At 36.7% G+C, this 20,455-nt stretch overlaps 1 protein-coding gene and 1 long non-coding RNA gene across 5 annotated transcripts in view; one reads left to right on the top strand and one right to left on the bottom strand.

Annotated features, from left to right (window-relative positions):
• Positions 1-20,455, bottom strand: part of AKAP6 (A-kinase anchoring protein 6) — a 272,762-nt gene that overhangs the window by 15,391 nt on the left and 236,916 nt on the right. For all 4 annotated transcript variants that reach the window (XM_042047594.1, XM_042047595.1, XM_042047593.1 and 1 more), the window contains exon 12: positions 17,183-17,398. In XM_042047594.1, coding sequence (XP_041903528.1) covers positions 17,183-17,398 — 216 coding nt within the window. The remainder of the gene's footprint in view (positions 1-17,182; positions 17,399-20,455) is intronic.
• The window catches only part of LOC121673829, a 95,293-nt gene that overhangs the window by 60,757 nt on the left and 14,081 nt on the right, over positions 1-20,455 (top strand). The gene's annotated exons all lie outside the window — the stretch shown is intronic.

Raw genomic sequence — 20,455 nt, 5'->3', positions numbered from 1 at the left:
TAATAAAAGCTCCTGGTTTGTACTTAGTTGGACCCAGTTTCCCACCTGTAGCTGACCCTTAACCAACATTTAAGTAAAATGCAAGAGAATGACTATAATTAAGTTCATTTGAAAACCTGTTAGATTAAAAAAGAAATCAGATTCAATGGCTCATTTTCTCTGTGTCTTGTTTTACAACTCTGTCGTACTCAGCATTAGGAAGACAGTGCTGTGGGAAGTTTCCTAAACTGCTTGATTTTACTGTTTTAAGCTTCTGCCAGCTGCAAGAAGAAATTACTGAAGGCAGGAAATCAGCAGCAGGTTCCAAGGATTTTATGTACCATAGAATCTGGTTCTGTTTCTCAAAACAAAACATTTGGTCCTTATTGGTCAGGAAGATAACCTTCCCTCTGTAAATCAGCACTTGGCTGCCTTGTTTGTTCAGTAAGTCAGATGGACTAAAACAATAAAACATGTAGAGTTGTGACCTCAGCCCATTCATCTTCACTGAGTGTTCCCCACTTCAAAGCCTATTTTTTTATTCTTCAAATGCATATGCTTTTCCAAGTCCTGGCATATACTCAGAAGTTTTACAGGCTTAGCTTGATGCTAAAGGATTTTATTTTATTTTATTTTATTTTATTTTATTTTATTTTATTTTATTTCTGATTGTTGTTTATACTTGCAAAGACTCTTGTGTAGATATGGTCATTTCACCAATATAGCTTTTTCTGTCCAAGGAACTGACTAAATTGATATTAGTGAATTACTACTGTAGTTATAAACATCATATCCCTTGAACTACAAATTTAGTGGTTATCAACTATATTGGCAGCCCTTCCCAAATACAGACAAAGTTTTAACTTGGAAACAAACCACTCAGCTTAAGTCACAAACATTTTGTATTTGGCATTTTCAGTACAGATTTATATTCTTGATAAATTTTTTTACAAAATTTAGTGAACTGTTCAAACGAGACAGACACTGAGGTAGTTTTTGGAAGAGCCACACCCTAGCCTCTTGAATAAATCTCTGAGTGAAGAATGGAAGGTGGTGTCACTCCAGCCTACATTTGCACTGACAGCAGCAGCAAGGTAAAAACCTAGGAATTTCAAAGGACTATTTTTATCATATCAGATGTCTCTTTTTCAGGCTGCTCAGTGCAGAGGTAGGGTGCTGGATGGTTAGAGTTATCATGATAGTAATAGATTACTAGGTCTTGCCAAAAGAATGTTTAAAATTCACCAACCTTATCCTTTACTTGATGTTGTACAGAGGAGGGTACAAGTGATAAATGTCAGATAGAGTCAGAGGTAAATTGTTTGCTCACTTTATTGGGAAAAAAATGGTGTTGTTTCTTCTGTCTATGTTTTTCATTCAAAAGAACTGTATAGTATTGTATAATTCATCTTTTACACAAAGCAGATAAATCTCCTACTGCCATTTCCAACTGGGAAAACTTTACTTGTGAAAGAGCTGCACCATGTTCTTTATTTTGTTTCAGTTGATTATGAATGAGGCTTTCCTAGAGAGTTTGCACTTACAGACTCCAGAGGAAGTTCTACCTAGCCTGGGTCAAGGTATCTGAGTGACTTGGTCTAATGAAAGGGATCCCTGTCCATGGCAGGGGGATTGGAACTAAATGATGTTTAAGGTCCCTTCTAACCCAAAACATTCCCTGATTTTATGATTCTATGATTCTATGATCCATTCTTGAAATACAAATACCCAAAAAGGAAGGGGTCTATCACAGACAGACATGCTGATCTCCACATCTAAGACAGACTGTATTTAAAGAGAATCTTGGAGTGTGCTACAGAGCTTCACATTTCAATGGGGTGAGCCTCGTGTTGACTCTTAATCCCTGGCTTTGCTGAAGTCTGTGGCAAAACATGTTGCAAGGGTACCATCCTGTCGGGCAGAAACTTTTTGGATACCAGCTTGTGTAATTGATGGCACTAATTTTCCTGGAATTGAGAAACCTGTTTTTCATATGTGCAAGAGTGTGTGAGTATAAATTTATATTTAATTTTTTAAAAAATGGGTAGTTTTAAAGTAGGTCAGGGTGGCTTCTGTCGTCATAAAGTCACTAAATACCACTAAATTTAGAGAAGTTCTCTATGGTCACATTGTTCAGAGTAAGAAAAGGCAAATAGTTTTGACCAAGAAAGTAAAAAAACCCAATGTAATAAGAATCAGAAGATGCACAATATTATGCATATTCCTATTTTTTACATGTTACCACTAGATAAACAACACTTAGGAGGCATTTATTGTTGCATGAAAAGTTTTAAGTATGATTAAGTGAATAATCAATTATAGTCTCAGAAGAGTGAAAGGTTAAATTAATTCTAATGTGTTTGAAAGTGCTGCTTTAAGGAGTTTAGCTATTCCTACTTTGAACCCAAAACTATTTTGCTCAGGAAAGCATTCCCATTTCAGTGGGATAACTCTTGTGAGCACAGTTAGGTGTGTGCTTAAATGCTTGTAGAGTTCATGTCTAATGGCTAACCAGTTAATCTGCAGAAAATGTTAATGGGAAGAAATAAAGTTATTAAGCCAAATAAAGACACTTCCTCAGCCCCAATGCTCTTTAAGGAAAAGTGTCAAAATGCAATTTTTCATTTGTTTCCTTTACTAAAACAAGAATAGTTTAGCTTTTTTCTGAAGCAAATTATATTAAACAATGATTCTCTGTTTCGGCTTCATTTGCATGTGCTAGTCCAGTACAGATACTTTGTGTTGGTGAAACAGGCCTGCAATGTAACCCCTACGTACTATTATATTTTTTTAAAGGAATTAACATGAAAAAAAGAGCTTTTACAATAATAAATACAAACTCTGTTCTTCCTCCCTCCCTACAACATATCCTTCAGTTGCTGTGGCCAAATTATCCAAACTCAACTGCACTGAGGGGCCAGGGGAAAAAGGACAGAAAACCATCCCCCACATCCAGGAATGCGTGCACATTCAAGGAAGACAAACATGATTTTGTCTTTTGAAAAATGCAAGCATGCCAAGTACTTCTGCTGAGGGAAATAGTCATGTGTACAGTGCCACTTCATCTCTGCCTCACTTAAACTCATTTTCTAAATGGTGTTCCCTATATCACAGTCATCAAAAAAACTATCTCCATTTCCCAACACCAATGTTTTAATATGCATAAGCATATGCATATGCATAATATTCCCTGTGCATAATACTGAAGTGGCCAACACATTACAGAATAGTCTCAGAATATATGGAAGAATATATGCTTTATCACAGATCATGAAAGAAACATATCATGAACATACATATTTGTTATAATTGCAATTAAAGGCAGGTACACATTTATTTCCTGAGAAAATAAGATCTAAGCCTGAAGTAATCTCTTTCTGAATTTTACAATTATTATTGCCTCTCTCGATGAAATAACACACTCAATCCTGCACATGCAGAACTCCTCTTTTTGGGGTCGTGTATGCTTACGGGTAGTGCCAGGGTCCTACATGGGTGCTTGTATGCGCAGAGAAGGACATTGACTTTGCCTCTGCCCTCTGCAGTCACAGATGTCACCTGCAAGGGTCTCAGTATGAGCTGGGAACAACGGAGGCTCCACCATTGCTCAGGTCTATATGATGATGTTTGAAGATCTCTGATAATGCTCAGAAATAAATAAATAGAGGACTACTATTGTAATACCCAGATTTTAAAATGGTTAATATTCCTTATCATGGCAGCAGCTTTGTGGGCATATCTTCTAAGCAACAGATAAAATAACTGCAGTGATGTTTTAAGAGGATGCCCAGCTGAAAACTATTAACTCCTACTAGTAGGAGCAGTGTTTTAGAAGTCAGGGAAATTGTCCATTCTCTAAGCATTCTTCTGCTATTTCAATGTCACCTGATGATGCTTGGTAAGATTCTGGGGTCAGTTGTGCCTGCATATGAATCCTATGAGGGTCTTCTAGTATCCTTGGTAAGCTGCCTGCAGGACCAGATGGACAAAAGAAAGAGTGAAAGTCTCCAGCCTCTCCATCACATTCCAGCTGGAGTGTACAAGCCAGGCCAAAACAGAAGGTGAGCCATGTCAGCAGAAGGCCTACAGGAACTAATTTTGATCACAGATCCAGGCAAAAGCAGGGACTCAACAAGTTCAGTCCCTGCACTGTGTCCAAAGTATCATTGTTAATGACCTACCCATTAACTTTTTTCCATCCTCTATGGAAGCATTGGCCTCTTTTTTTGGCAATCTCATCCTTTCTAACATCTCTGTTTCTTATTTGCTAAAGACTCCCTTTAAATGTTTCTAGAAAGAAAAACTTCTATAACATTTTTATCTTGAATAATACTGTCACCCAAATAGGTTTACAATCCCAGACCTATATCCCAAGTTGTGTATTTGTAGCTTTTTTTCTGTGATGAGAAAGCCTGGCTACATGGCGTATTTTACCAACTGTTGTTTTTGCGGCTTTGTAGCTTTCTTTTCATCTGTCAAGAGGTTACATGACAGGATTTTTGCCCTTGAATGTCATTTCATATATCACCTTTACTTCAGAGAAATATATTATTTTCTTTCTTCAAGAATCCATCACAAGCCCTTTATGGAACTCTTAGAAAAACATTCTTAGCTTTACCTAAACCCAAAATGTTTCAATGTACACATGGTTCAGAACAGAGTAAATCCTGGCACTATACCTCAGATACATGCCCATGCGAGTTGCTGGGAGTTCATCCATGCAAAGTCTCCGAATTTGACCCAAATGGCATCTTTATAGTTAAGATTACAAAATATCCACAAAAATCAGGGAGTCTGTGGAACACCATATTAATGGCAAATCAATTGTATTCTGCATTTAGATGCTCATAAACAAATCTGTACAAGCAAAGAAAAGTGACACAAAAAAAATCACTATTGCTTTCTCTTTGTACTAGTTAAGAGGTCTACATACTGTTTAGAATACTTTCAATTTAGTGTCATTTGCACTGGAACTGGTACTCCTTTAACAATGTACTCTCAGTTAAACCAGAACAACTCAGTGGGTGCTATGAATGGGCTCAGTAGACACAATAGCCATCTCCAAACTGCAGCAGGCACATCAGGACACCTGAAATCATGGCTTTTTAAAGAGCTTTGTTTCAGCAGAAATGAGGGTTTGTGAAAAACTCTGAAGAGTGAGAATCGCCATAGAAACATAGACTGATGTAAGGTACAAAAGAGCAGGACATAAGCCCTTGGGAGATTGACCTTAGGAGAAACCTAGAAAGAAAGTTTTCTCATGAAGAGCTGGAACAGAGAGGCTTGAATTTCTAAACAAAAAAAATTCTTCCAGTATACTGGAAAGGGAAACTTTATCTATTATTAATGAATAACAGGACTGCATGAAAAATACCTGTCCCTATCATCAGTTTCTTCTTCTGAATCAGTTGCGAGACCACCAAATTCCTGTTATCAATGAGAATGGACTCCTTGTCCCCCTTATTTAAATTTTCAGTGCAATTTCTTTGCAACTTAAGTTCTGGCATTTCCTGAGGTGATTGATTCACCATCTGTAAATTTGAGATAGCAACTTGAGGGGAGTCAATAAGCAAGTATTGTTAACTCAAAGGCTAGAAGAATACTGCATATTATGAGTACTTGCACAGTCTGCCCACCTATGGATTTCCAAGTGTTAAGTTAAACACCACAGTTGTCAGTAAGTGGCAGGGAGTTCTGGCAATGAATCAAAATTACAATGGTAAGCACTTTGAGGCTACAACAGTACAATTGCTCCTTGCCATTACACAGCCTATATCTAAGAAAAGATGCTTTTCAAATGTTGCAATATAGAAACACTGGCCTAATCTCCAAATATAAGCAGTCCCTAGGTAGGCAGAGCTCTTTCACCAAGATCATCTCATCTTTGAACTTCCAGATTATTTTCTTGTCTCCTTCTCTGGTAAGTGATGAAGTTTATAGCTTTCTCTATACATAATAGATGTCAGCACAGCTCTGGAGCTGTCTGGAAAAAAAGGACTGGAATTTCCAGTCTAAGCTAGGACATTGAATAAGTCCTGTACAATGTCTCAAGTACCAGTATTATGTGCACAGTTTGGTCTGGTCACTTGAGAAATTATTTGATATAAGCATACTTTGTAGAAATTCACTAAGAAGCCAAAGTAGTGGACAACCATATCTTGCTATTGTGAGAGGTTTACATGTGCCTATCTTAGTTTGACAGAGTACAAAATAACAATGGGGAGTAACTCACTGTTACAAAATCACTATATTGCCATTATTCAACTTTCTTCTGTTTCAGGTGGGTTTATTTTAAATGTTATACAGTTTAAACTTGGGATAAAATCAGAACATAAGCTGAAGATTTCAGTCTATCCACAGCGACTATTTTCAGTGCTGGTGAGGTACAAAAGGTCCAATGAATACTAAGAGTTTACAAAGTAATAACTGAGGGGAACAGGGCTATTAGTATTAATGTTATCAGTAGACGTGTTGTTAATATGTATTATAGAGCTCAAAGTCTTTCATGCAGCTGCTCAGGTTTTCACTGCAACTAGATGCCTGACATGTACTTTTTGTGTAACACTTAGAAATTTTGGAACAGTTTATGGTATTTTGTTTCACACTGAAACATTATTCCTCCCTTTTTAAAAATCAAAATGGATTTTTAGAAAGTGTCTTTCTGAATTTTTCAGTAAAACTGCTGAATGAGCTGACTCCAAAAATTTAGGAATGCATTTATTATATTTGTAGATCAGACACTACATTTATTCACAAAGTGAATCTCTAAAACTTAGCTTTCTTTAGAGCTGTGGGGAGGCCCAGTCTTTTTCCCTTTGCTCGAGAAGGTGAAGCTCAAGAAGATAATTAACCATGAAACAATGAGGAGGCTTGCTGGGTAAGCACTAGTGTGAAAACAGTTACTCCTCACAAAGGAGGGGAAATTAGCTGGCTGGATAAAAAAGGAAGTGTCAGGCAGGAAGACTGAAATGACTGCAACTATAAGTAGATAGCTCTACGCATCATTAATGCAATTTTTTAAAATCTAAACGTCACTGATTTCTAAATTTAAATGCACTTAACTGCTATGTGTTAGGGGAGATTAATATGCCATTTAAAAATAATTTTTCTTAAACTTTCCATTTTCACATTTCACCACTTTGTCATCCTTCCCACGCATGAAAAAAATCACTGTCTCTTAGTATTGTATTCTTGTTTACAAAGCCAATGTAAACAGAGTGTTCTAAAGAGATTCTGTTTGTTCATTGTGTTTTACAAACTCATTCTTTTACATTAATATAGGTATTTTTTATGAACAGAATTTCTTTTGATTTTACTGTTTCACAGAGTAAAGACTTATGATATATCTTTCCTTTCAAAACTTCCTTCGACTCAAACACTGTTCCCTGAGGCAGCCACATTTTTGGCAGAAATTCAGTTATATGCTATGCCAAAAGAAATAGAATAAACAAACACTGCTTAATGCAGCTGGCTAGCTAATTTACATATTACTGCACACATCGAACATGAAGACCTGGATATGGATTAGAGCTACAATGATGACACAAACATCTTATAGGTAAGGAGAAATGAAATTCAGATTATCATTTCTCATGATTTACATTTTATTATTTAATGCATATTATAGTACCTCTGACATAAATGTATATACATATTTAAAAATTAAGTAGATGTATTATAATTTCTGTATGTTTTACAGAAAAATATGTTAGAAATGTCTTGGAAAACTATTAAGTGGGTACACTTCTGAAAGTTTTCTTCTGGTGAAAGCACACTACCTAAATGGCCACGTTCCAGATTTTGGAAATAGCACAAAACCCTCCTAATGAAATGAAAACTCTCTAGGCATACTGTAAAACTTCTTCACTTTACATATAGCATAGGTAGGCCTCCAATTCTGCAAGTTCATGTGCTTTCAAACAGCATCTGTCATTTTGGGTGAGGTCAACAGTCCATTCAGCTGAGTCCATCTCCTGCAGTTTTTAGTAGTGAAGGTTTAAGGAAAAGTTAGAAAACCCTCAAAAACATATATGGGTACGGAAGTTGCCATTCCAAATTTGAGAAGTCAGCCTGTGGGGACTTTCAGATTTGGAATTTAATAAGCATTAGTTGATGTCTCCTCCATTAATTTGTCTGACTACTTACTGAACTCATTTGTATTTTTGCTATCCCCCACATCCTGTAGGAACAAATTTCATTTTTATTATACACTCCTTGAAAATAGTATTCCCTTTTGATTGTTTTAAATCTCCTGCCTGATAATTTAATCAGGTACCTTTTACTTTGTGTGTTGAGAAAAAAAAGTAATTGCTCCTTAGTTATTTTCATTTATTTTTAAAATAGTTTTTAATTATATTCCTGCCTGCTTAGAGCTGATGTACCTCCTAGACCATCCTATAATCTTGAACAATGAGATATGCAGATACTTCCTGAAGACCCTGCAAGTTTATTTCCATAGTGGCATGAGTATTGTGGCCTTATATCCAACATGAAAGGCCATTGTAAGATGAAAAAACTGCAGTGCAACCTGTCACAAAATAAGGCTTCTTCCTCTTTTTCTAAAAGCTATTTTGTTTGAAAACTCTTGAAAAAAAAGGTCTGAAGATTATCTTCAATTGCACTCATATAAGGTTCGTTGCAGAAGTGGATTCATTAGACACACAGAGCAACAAGTCATTAAATTAATTTAAAAAATCACAAGTTTGTGACTTTCATATTTCCCTTAACTGTAATTTTTAAGACAATCCTGGCCTGAGTCATGAACTTATGATTAGTGGACATTAGGTGTCTAAATAAAACACTGACTTCATCCTGTAATTTGAACACAACGCATTGCAATGAGAGTCACTGTCTGCTGAGCACTATTAAATAGCTGACTCTATACTTAAATGCCTAAATAGGAAGTCTTTTGAAGACCTCTGTCCTTGAAAATTAAAACCATTTTAGCTTTTCTCTTTTAATGAGGTATTTTTGCTGTTTGTTTGTTTGTTTGGTGCTTGATAGTTCTTTCAGCATCTGCATGCTTTGGAAACATCAGATTTCTAATTTCTGAAAATTACTTATTTTCCTATGAAAACTGATTATTCCTGAGAATTTTTCTGGTTTGGCTGGAGTTATGAGTATGAACTTCCCATCATTTTACAAAGCCATGGCAAAACATGACAACATCTGCCAGAGTGAGGGAAACGGTGGAATAATATAGCAGATTGGTGAAACGCAGGGAGTATTTCACCCTTGGATTGTTACCTTATACTTTTAATTGTGACAGAAAGATTTGCAGTCTCTGAGGATGGAATAGAGCCCTCTGTTGAAAGACTTAAACATATTTCTTTTTTTCTTTCTATTCACTCTAAAAACCTGACCACACAGGAGACTCTCTCAAGAATATGACACAGCATTTGTCTGAATTTTGACTAAAATTGACTGGGTCTGCAATTTTTTTACTTAGATATGCTCAACAACAAGGGTTTCACCAGCTTCATTTTGTCAGACCATCCCGACTGTGCACTCTCATGATGGCTGTCCTCATAACTATGGCTGGTCCTCAAGGAAATTACCAGAAACACAGAATTTCTTGCAAGAATGTGGGGCATATTACCTATCTTCAATTAAATTCCAAGAAAAATCTAGACCTATGTTCAACACTTATGTAACTACATTTTAGATCCTAAAGCTATTTGTTCCATGTCACAAATCAGACATGTAATGCAACCCAGAAGCTCAAAAACATACACACCTCAAGTATGAGGAAGATGCATCATATTAAAAACTCTAAAATCAAATATCCATTCACTTAAAAAGTAAATATTTTAAGGAAGCACCAAAGTGAGCAAATGCAGGCCCTCAAGATGGTACTGTCATAGGCTATATGGAAGAGGTCCAATAGCAAAACAAAAATTGTGATAGATATTAAAAAAAAAATCTGTAAAGGTTCAAACATAAGTCCTTAAATAATTTGGAAGGGCTAGACCATGTAATGAGTGTTCAGCACTTTACAATATATAGCGTGCCCTCCTCACCCAAATAAGTTAATAATCTCTCAGTACTTTGCTGTGCAAGAGACTCCTGATGAATTTCTGCATTTTATGCAAGGTTTTTAGCTAGGCGTCACCTTACAAAATGATGGCTGGTGATGAAATAAGAAACTTTTAGAAACCAAGTTTTGTTTAGTGAAGCTATCTAGCAAATACTGAACAATGACAGAATAATTTTTTGCCCTTGAAAGAAGGGGGTTTGTGCATGTTTTCTTCAGCTTAGAATAAGTGTCATCCCATGGGTTGAAAAAATATTGCATTGGTGAAGTAAATACAGAGAAGTGAAGGGGAGACACCATTCCTAACATTATGAAAAACTGTTTTCTTTCTCAGAAAGCATCACAGAAACACATAAATAGAGTAAAAGAATAAAGATACCAAATCAGAAGCAATATAGTATTTTTTAACAATTTGTTTTTCCAAATGCATTATAAAGAAGGAAAAGAGGAGGATGCTGGGTAAAAATCCTGAACAGCCCTTTAAGCAGGCTCTTTACCTCCTAAGAAACAAGCTTGTGGAAAGAAGTGCCTTTTTTTTTTTTTTTCTTTTTCTTTTTCTTTTTCTTTTTCTTTTTCTTTTTTTTCAAGTGAGCTGTCTCACCATTGCAGATTTTCCCAAGTCCTTACAACTCTAATTAAAATGTGGTAATTGGTTATGTTACCTCAATTACCATGATGCATGGACATTGATACAAAGCGACACCAATTGAATCCCTTGGGTGTTATACCCCAAGGCCATCCCATTTATTGTGACCTTATTATTTTCAATTACGTGGCTGGATGTACAGCATACTTTCAAGCCAATACAGATGAGGGTTCTGCTGGACTTACAGTGTAATGTACACATAAGATGACTCAGAAGAAGAAGAGATTTTTTTTTTAATGGGGTATACTAGTGAACTTGGTGATCAGACAAGTGAATATTTCAGACATTTTCAGGACAATGGGAGAATTAGGGCACCTTAACCCAAATTGCCTCAGCTCAAAATCTCCATTTTAAATGCATGAGTAATACTATCCTTTCAATAATTAGCCTTCTCTGTTGAATAAGAAAAGAAATTGTCTGCTCCATAAAACAGGTATGTTTCTCATTCAATGAATGAGCAGGCTGGAGAAAAATCAGCTTCTCCACTCACCAAAAAGGCAGGAATATTGAATTGCAGCTAAAGCAAAACCCATTAGAAAACACAGGTTTTTCTCTCTCTCCCTGTCCCAAAAAAGCGAATTTCCAGGCTCACCTCATTGTAGCTTTCCATACAGGGACATACCTGACCTGGGCAAGACATACCCAAACTGGCATCCTCTGTAGCAGCTGGAATAATCTGTTGAGGTTAAACACATAACTTGCATTGGGTATTCCACTGGCTGAGCAAAAGATTTAAAAAAAAATTGCAGAAAACAACTTACATATTCACACTTTGACTTAATTTATGGGCACAGCTATGACTGAGTCTGTCCCAAATCCATTTTTTATCTTTTCAGTCTTTCAAGTAGAAAGGAACCTTTACCTTCTAAAGGAAAGTGCACAGTGAGTTAAAACTTCTCCAGCTGTTGAGCAGGAATTTTAGATGGCAATTTTGAGTTTAGTTAAATGAAGATTGTTGCTATTGCTATTGCAATTGCCAGGCAGTCTCCTTTTTCCTTTAAGATGATTGCTAGCAGGGTCTTGTTATACAAGCTATAAGGCATCTGTGTAATCCTGAAGTTAAAATTAAGGTGATATATAACATTATATCAGCAAAATATGGAATGATAAATCTGGATGAAAAGAATTTACCAGAAAAAAACCAAAACAAAACAAAAAAAACCGCCAAAACAGATGGGGGAGATAAAAACCTCTTTTGCTAAAACAAATTAGGACTGCTTCCAGTTTTCTGAGGTTTTTTTCATTGTATGAATACTTCATACTATATAGCTAGATTAACCTGCTGAACCTTCTATTTGACTTGGGACATATTTAACATAAAATAACCGTATTTCATCTTCCTGGAGTGATTCTTACTGATAATTCCACATTCTAGACAGAACTTTTTGTTCATAAGAAGGACAGCTTTTACCCGACTTTAGGTGCATGAAGTACATGTTAATATCTTGTTATTTATAAACTTGTGGTGCCCACTATTGCAAAAGGTGAGCAAAATTAAAAATTGCTGAAGACAATAAATGAAGACAAACAATTCAAAAGAAATATAAAAGCTTTCTGTGGTTAATTTGAGTGTACCTTTGTAATGTTTTAAGTGGCCCACATAAGTGACTGAATGTAAAAAGGGGCAGAAAGAGGACAAAGGAAGATCCCAGGACACAAATTAAGAAGACAGTAGAAGATGAAAGTGACTCTAGCACAGGGGCTATATAATCAGCTGGGGTATCTTATTTACTGTCAGCAAGTCAGATGCCATGAATGAGTCAGATGCCATCAGGGTATATAAACATCTTATTTGTTTCCATAAATTACAGTATTTTGTAGGCAACCACAAAGACAGACTTGTTACCACGGGATACAGTTCGTGTGCCAAGACTGGCACACCATCAAATACAGAGAGATAGGGTAGCAGAAGAAATGGTTCTGGTACCTACCCAAGAAATGACTGCACAGGAACTGAGTGAAAAGGAAGGTTAGAACATGCCAACTCAGACAAGGAAAGTCAAAAAAAGTGAATCCTGCAGTGGCTGGGGCATATTTAAATGTTGAGAATATGGATAGTTTTTTCAACAAGAGAAACCTGTAGATACTGACATATTTAAAAGAAACATTATTAGAAAGCAGCCTAAGATTAGAGGTTCCAAAACAAAACAGCCTGCAATGATAATTAGATGAGCACAATGGTATCCCTAAAAGGCTGCTATTTCTCAGCAGAATGAATGATACACCCCCTAGGCTGGTGAAAGGCAGCTCAGCTCAGCAAATAACTCCAGACTACCTCAGGCAAAGAGGGAACAAAGCAGTGGGTACCTTGTGAAGTTCCAAGCATCCAGGTATCAAGCAAGATTCCTATCCTCACCATGCCTCAACTCCTGATCAATTTCAATCCCAAACAGAAACACAAGACTTCACTCCTGCTGCAAGAGCAGCATCAAGCTCTAATTAGCTCGTAACAGTTTATTTAGAGCAACTGCTTCCGCACAGCAACTGCCCACATGCAAAAGAGGATAATATGTTTTCACTAGAGAAGCTTAGACCTCTGTCAGCACTCCCTAAGCTATCTCACAAATGCAACTTCTTTCTGCCCCAAGTCAAATTGAAGATATACATTTAATTAAAAAAAAAAAAAAAAAAAAAGCTGATTCGTGGTACTTTACCTTTAAGATAACACAATTGGACTGTAGTTCTTTCCCTCTTGGGCTGCTATAGACCCAACAATATTCAGCCTCTAAAAAAAAATTCAGGATTCTGAAAGCTGTTTTTTTGGTTTGGTTGTCGTGTAAATACCGCACATATTTATTTCTAAATCTCCAAAATTCAACTGGTTTTCCTACTGCTGGTCAGATTAACATTTTGTGTAGCACTGACCAAATTTATTAGAGCTATTGCTCTGACACGTTAGTAATATGACTAAAAATATTCCAAAGATGGAACTAGCACAAAAACATAACCAGAGTTTCTCAAGAGAATTAAAAATCTCTGCTGCTGTATTTTCTTTCTTTATCAATCTCTTCTATTCCTCAGTCTCATATTTATCTTCTAACCCATTCAGTTGCCCAGCTTATTTCATTGATGAATTCTTTTACTTCTGTTCACATTTTTTGCTCTCCCAGACTCATTACCATCAAGACTCTCTGCAACTGTTGAGATGGCATTTGTCTTCTTTTATTTCTTGACTTTCTTCTCATTTAAACGTAATGTCTTGTTTAAAACTCCTAACTACAATTTCTACAAAGCTCCGTTCTGGATCCTCACTAATTATGTTTTTTCCTTTAATTCCACTGAAATTTCTGTAACAGTTTCTCACAATCTTTGTTTTACTTTTGACTGCCCTGAAACAGATTCTCAAGAAATTAATTCCTTAGATTTTTCTGCCTTCTAGATTCTTTTTTTTTTGCCTTCTCTATGTGTTCTTCTCCTCTGGGCTTCTCTCAATCCACTCTCTGTCCAGCTTGTGTTTGTGTTTAGGATTACCCCGAATCAGGTGCAGGACCTTGCACTTGGCACTGTTGAACTTTATGAGGTTTGCACAAGCCCCCCTCTCAAGTCTATCGAGGTCCCTCTGGACAGCATCCCTTCCCTCCAGCTTGTCCACTGCACCACACAGCTTGATGTCAGCAGCAAGCCTCCTGAGGGTGCTCTCAGTCCATTCCCATCTCACCAACAAAGATGTTAAAAATGCCCATCCCAATACCAACCCCTGAGGAACACCATTTTTCTACTTGGGCATCAAGCCATTTGACCACACCTCTTTGAGTGCAATCATCCAGCCAATTCCAATCCACTGACTTGTCCATTCATCAAATCCATTTCTCTGAGGATTAGAAACAATGATATTATTTGGGACAGTGTCAGATGCTTTGCACAAGTCCAACACATAGAAGGCCACCAAATTTACAGGACATTTGCCCTTGGTGAAGCCATGTTGGCTGTAAAGAATCACCTCCTAAATTTCCATGTGCCTTTGCATAGTTTCCAGGAGGGCCTGCTCCATGATCTTGCCAGGCACAGACATGAGACAGACCCGCCTGTAGTTTCCCAGGTCCTCCCACTTCTCCTTTTTTCTAAAAATTTGGGTTCTGTTTTCTCATTTCCTGTTAGCAGGAGCTTTGCTGGACTGCCACAGCTTCTCAAATATGATGGATAGTGGCTTAGCCACTTTACCCACCACTTCCTGCAGGACTTGTGCATGCGTCTCATCAGGTCCCATGGACTTATGCACCTTCAGGTTCCTTAGATTGTCTTGATCTTCTGCTATAGCAGAAAGACCTCATTCTCCCATTCCCTGCTTTTGACTGCTGCAATTTGAGTGGTGTGGCTGGAGCACTTGCTAGTGAAGACTGAGGCAAAATAGTAATTGAGTACCTCAGCCATCTCCATGTCCCAGATATCCAGATCTCCCATTTGTTTCAGGAGCGGGACCAAATTTTCTCTTTTTTTCTTTTATCACCAATGTATCTAGAGAACCTTTTCTTGTTGCCCTCCATGCCCCTGGGCAGATGTAGTCCTATAAGTGTCCCATCTTTCCTAACCCAATCCCTGGATGCTTGGAAAATTTCTATGTGTTCCTCACAATCTACCTGTTCTTGCTTCCACCCTCTGGGGTTTTTTGTTAATCTTTCTTCCTTCATCTTCTGCTTTTTACAAGACTTGAACAAGTCTTTTACCTTACCTGATTCCCTTTCTCCTTTTTACCTAATAATATGTATTCAGATACCTGCAGTTCCCATCTCAGGACAGAGGGCTCAAGCAAACTTCCTCCATCTAACCTCATTCTTCTGTCTTTTAAATATCTTCTTCTAAGTACCTATTAGCATAAAGTAAGCACAAACAAAATGTTGTTCTTTCCTCCCCAGATCTCCTCTTTATTTCATGCTTTTTCAGTTCTCCCTCTGGTAATCTCCATCAGCTTGTGACATTTACATCTCTCACTAGCTCATTGAGGGGAATCTTAGTGTGATTAAGATTTGACATTTTTCTGCTGGCCATATAGTGGCAAGCTCTTAGATGATCTTGGTTGTTTCCAATTGCATTCCTCTTCAGTTAGTACTTGCCTCTCTTTACGTAGATGTATAAAGAAACACACAAAAATTATCCTCTTTTTCCTCTATACCCTTGTACATTTGCATGCAGCGTCATCATTTTTACACTTCTTCCAACCAGGTCAAATTTTTGATAGCTTAACTCCTTAATTATCTTCACTCTTTACATTGCTAATCCCATGCTTATAAAACCAATGCTGACACTGCATCTGCTTTTCAGGGATGTCTTCCCTCCATGCTGCCTCATACAGAGCCCCTTTTGACTTGTCCTAAAAGTCTGTTCAAACCTCTTCCTTCACCAAGTCCCATTTCTATGTCAATACCAAAAGCAAAACAGCCCATAAACCAAACAGGCAGAGAAGTGCTCCTATGTTATAACTTTTAATAAAGGCAGGCAAGCAACATTGCTATTACCTTCACCAGTTCATCTGTCCACAGCATCCTTCTCACTAACTCACCATTTCTTGGGCTGTTTAGACTAATAGCATTTCACTCAGGAACTGCTAGTGTTTCTAAACAATGCCTTATGTATCTTCATAATGTAGGACCATACTGAACCAGAGAATTACAGCTTCTGTTACTTTTGTAAAGGAACTTTAAAAAAAAGATGTCAAAAGTAGTATTTCACTGTTAGTCAGATAATTGGTAAGAAGTATGTCAAGCTTTTTTTCCTTTGCTTTGCTTGATATAAATCTAAAAAATTATGTCACTTTTTCCCAAATCTCATCAAGACTCTTCAGTATATGAACTACATAGGATTATCATTGCTGTCAATGTAGCTGCAGTATACAGACTTCAGCAGTATGATAGCAGCACAAAGCATGCTGAGCCAATTCATCCGTTACAGTCAATGGTGTTACTGTAGTGATTATTTTATTCCCCCTGCTTTGTAATATAGTTTTATGCTGTAGAAAACCAATCTAATTCATGCCACTTAATGGATGGTTTAAGCAGAGTGCTATTTTGCCTCTTAGGAATCATTTCCCTGAGATAAAAGCAAATTACTGCATTTTACTTATATTCAAATAACAGAGGATTGTATATTAATCACATACCCATGGCATTCGGCGTGAAATACACATCTACTGCTAGGATGCTAATTAAAACCAGTCTTAGTTACATGGGAAATTCTTTTTCTAAAATATATTTACAATCAGTGAAATATGTTTCTGGGCCCAGTTCTGTTAGGTACTGAGCAACTTAGCACCAGGAGAAGATTGGTTTTATTCATGGATAGGATCAGATATGGTGAGATTAAATATCCAGCAAATACAACATGTATATGTGCATTTACATTATTAAAAAAATGTTGTCCATACAATGCTGTGTGAGAAGCTGAAAATTCACTTGTAGACAGTAAAGAATAGGAATGGCATCTCAGTCAGAGGAAAACTCTCAGAGACGGATATGTTTTTCTTGTGCTGAAAAAGCATTTCTTGAGAAGAATGAAATTGCACAACATCTTTTAAAGCAAGCATCACTCACCAAGTCTTTTTCTAGTCGCTTCTGTAGCCTGGTTTGCCAGTGGACAGCTTGCATGACAATGGCTTCCCACCTTCTCTCAAGGTTTACGATTATCAGCTGCATGGACTGGTGATCTGCATTTAGGTTGCAGGTCTCCTGATCATCCAGGAGGTGCTGGCATAATCGCAGCACAGAGGCAACCCCACGGCGCCTCTGCTTGATCTCAGAGCAGAGAGACTGAAGGACAGACAAACAACAGATGTCAGCATGGAATACTTTGCAAATTGAAACATTAATTATTATCTGATGTTTAGTGGTGCCCAATCTCTGTCTTGCAATATATTTTTCAGGTCTTCCACAAATTCCCATACTTGTGTCAAAGCTTAGTGTTTTATTTTCAGATAAATACAGTCTTAACCTTAATAGCACAGAAAGAGTAACACTACGTTCAGTCTTCTTCAAACAAATGCCATACATAGTTAACTGTCTCAATAATGCTGAAAGTTTTATGGTGTAGACTCGTTTATTCTTCCTTTCTTTTTCATTCAACTGGGACACATCTGAAATGAGTTACCCTGACAGTAATCAGCATCAGAAATTCTACAGGAAAATAAGAGGGAAAAATTGTAGTCATGCAATGAGAATATGTATATTTTTAGAAAAAACAATAGAAATCACGGGTCATATGCACCCTGTCACAGGAGAAACATTACGGAAGGAGAAAATTCAGTATAAAATTGTTTACAGATGGTTTTTGTTATCATAAAATATTTTCAGGGTAGTTCCATATTCAAGTAAATGTAGGAAAATGGTGACAATTGATATCATCCTTGAAGAGGAGTAATTCACTGCATTTATTTGATCATCCTGATTCCACTGCTGCTGAGAATGCAGTCTGACGTAAACTGGACAATGGGAAACAATTGCTAAACCCTAATATTGAAACTTGATGGGAGCCAGGATATGTTGGTTCTCCTCAAACCCCCAAGAAATTGTACTGAGAATCTGATTGAGCAGCAGTATAAATAATGCATCCTACATGCCAGAACTGGAGCGAGATCTACCACCCAGAAGCAGTAAATGGCATGGGGGGCTTCCAATCATGGTTTTATCCGTGATTATACTCTACTGTCACTGCATATCAAACCAGGATTTTTTTTAACTCATAACATATTTTAATAATAACATCTATGAAGCTGGGGTACAGAAGGCAGAAATGCATATGAGGATGACAGCTTCAGCCCAGGTTCTGAGATCCTATACTTTTATAACATTGCATGGTTCAAGTATTCAATAATTATCATAGAGCTGTGCTATTCCTGAATTTAACAGTACTGTGCTCTACACATGGGAGCTTTCCAGATAATTTAAATTATAACTTGCCAACATCTGTTTCCCTCTGTGGGATGCCACAGATGAAAGTGCATGACCCCATGAGAAAATCTGAACTATCATCTTTTTTGAAGACAGGGTGTTTGCCTCTAAACTTACACTTAAGAAGTAAACAAAAAAAGCCACTACATCTCTCAAAGTTGTTTACAAGCATTAACGGATAAAAAACCAGGATCACCTTTCATTAATTCTATTAGCAAAACAAAAACATTCTATAAAAAGTGAATTCCAGTTCCAGATCTTCATGTCACTGTTTCCTTAAAAATTGAAATTTATGCTTAGAAATGTCATAATTCAAAGGAGCATTTTGCTGCTGTTCTTGATCAATAATATTAAGCTGCAAGTGTAAACCAAAAGATTGGTATATACATCTAAAAACATGTGTCTTTTCTTTGCATATGGATAGTGTGCAAAAGACAGGGTTTTTTTAAAATCTTCAAGAGAAATGATGATTAAAACCACAAACATAGCTGAAGTACTAATCTATTTTCACCAGCACAATTGGGCCATCCTAACAGATTGCTTATTAATCAACATGGGTAAACAAGGCAAAGAAATCTCATTTAAAGCAGAAGTTTTAATGCCTAAAAGTATTTGTGTTCAAAATGTTATTCCCAATAAGCCTTCATTAGAAGACATCTTAAAATGATTAAGTACATTTGATTGTAAAGTATACTGAGTAGTACCGTAGCAGGTGGACATTTCATACAGATGTTCCACTTATTGATATAAAGAATTCTATAGCTATTTAAATTACCCTAACTCTATAATAGCTAGAATTCTATTACTTCTACAATGAGAGAACCCTGTACCTTTAATATTTCTGAATTTTAAATAAGGTAAATGACAAATTCCCAAACCACTATTTATGGCAAAATATGACCAGGAATTTTATTATTTAATTCATACCAGAGCTGCATTTTCATTTACGTTTCCTGAACTTGCCCTTATTTATTTTCCTAGAGTTCATTACCAGTTTCCTTCGTAGTTCTTGATGTAACCACCACGTCTGCCACATTTCCTTTCTGATGCTGTTCATTAGCTTAATGTCACATCAGAAAAGATACCAACCAACCAAACCAAACCAAAAAGTCTATCTAAAGTCAAGGTTCTTAGTTTACATTTTATAACAGCTAGGCAATTCAGGTTTCTTGGAAGTGATGGTGAGTTATATACTGATCATAGCCAAATTTACGTAGGTCTGCATTAACTTCATAGAAGTCAATACAGCTCAGAATCTGGCCCCATAACATTAATTTACCTTGATCTATCTGATTAAGTCATCCCTTATAAATATTGGCCTTTTTTGATACAATGCCATTTAATATGATGAGGTAAGGAGAATTGCACTCATAAGCCATTATAGAGGACTTTAAGTGAGGCCTTTACACTGTGTTATCTGAAAGCAGAGCTACAGCATCCAAGTCATTTCTAATTTATATCAATTTTACACCAGCATAATAACAGTAGCTTTACTGAAGCTATTTCTGATTTACATGGCTGTGACAGTACAATTAGGCCTATGGCACTTTTGTTTCAATTTTATTACACGATATCATGGTTAATATTAAACAGGAGAAGAATGAAGTGCTTGTATCTAACAGTGTTGAAATAGTTTGCTATAGCAACAATACTTTAAAACCCAGAGAACTTAATCATGTAAAAACATCTTTAAGCCCTATATAATAGCACTAGCAATAATGAATTTAAGCAGTATTAGGGTCTTGTATTCAGTGTCCTAAAGGGACACAATAATTGCATATATCCCACGACATGACATATACACTGTGGTGTTGTATATTCATCCAGGTTTTTGCTACTGTTAAAACGGCATGCTTGTGTAAAAAACCTGTCAATACAATAATTTCACATGCAAAGTATGCTTCCAGGATGACAGTTACT

Source organism: Corvus kubaryi, unplaced genomic scaffold, assembly GCF_017639235.1.
Source record: "Corvus kubaryi isolate FWS band 111438036 unplaced genomic scaffold, C.kubaryi_AGA036_p1.0 66, whole genome shotgun sequence".
NCBI classification, from domain to species: domain Eukaryota; kingdom Metazoa; phylum Chordata; class Aves; order Passeriformes; family Corvidae; genus Corvus; species Corvus kubaryi.
The sequence above is the reverse complement of the archived record's forward strand: the minus strand, read 5'-3'. Positions and strand labels throughout refer to the sequence as shown.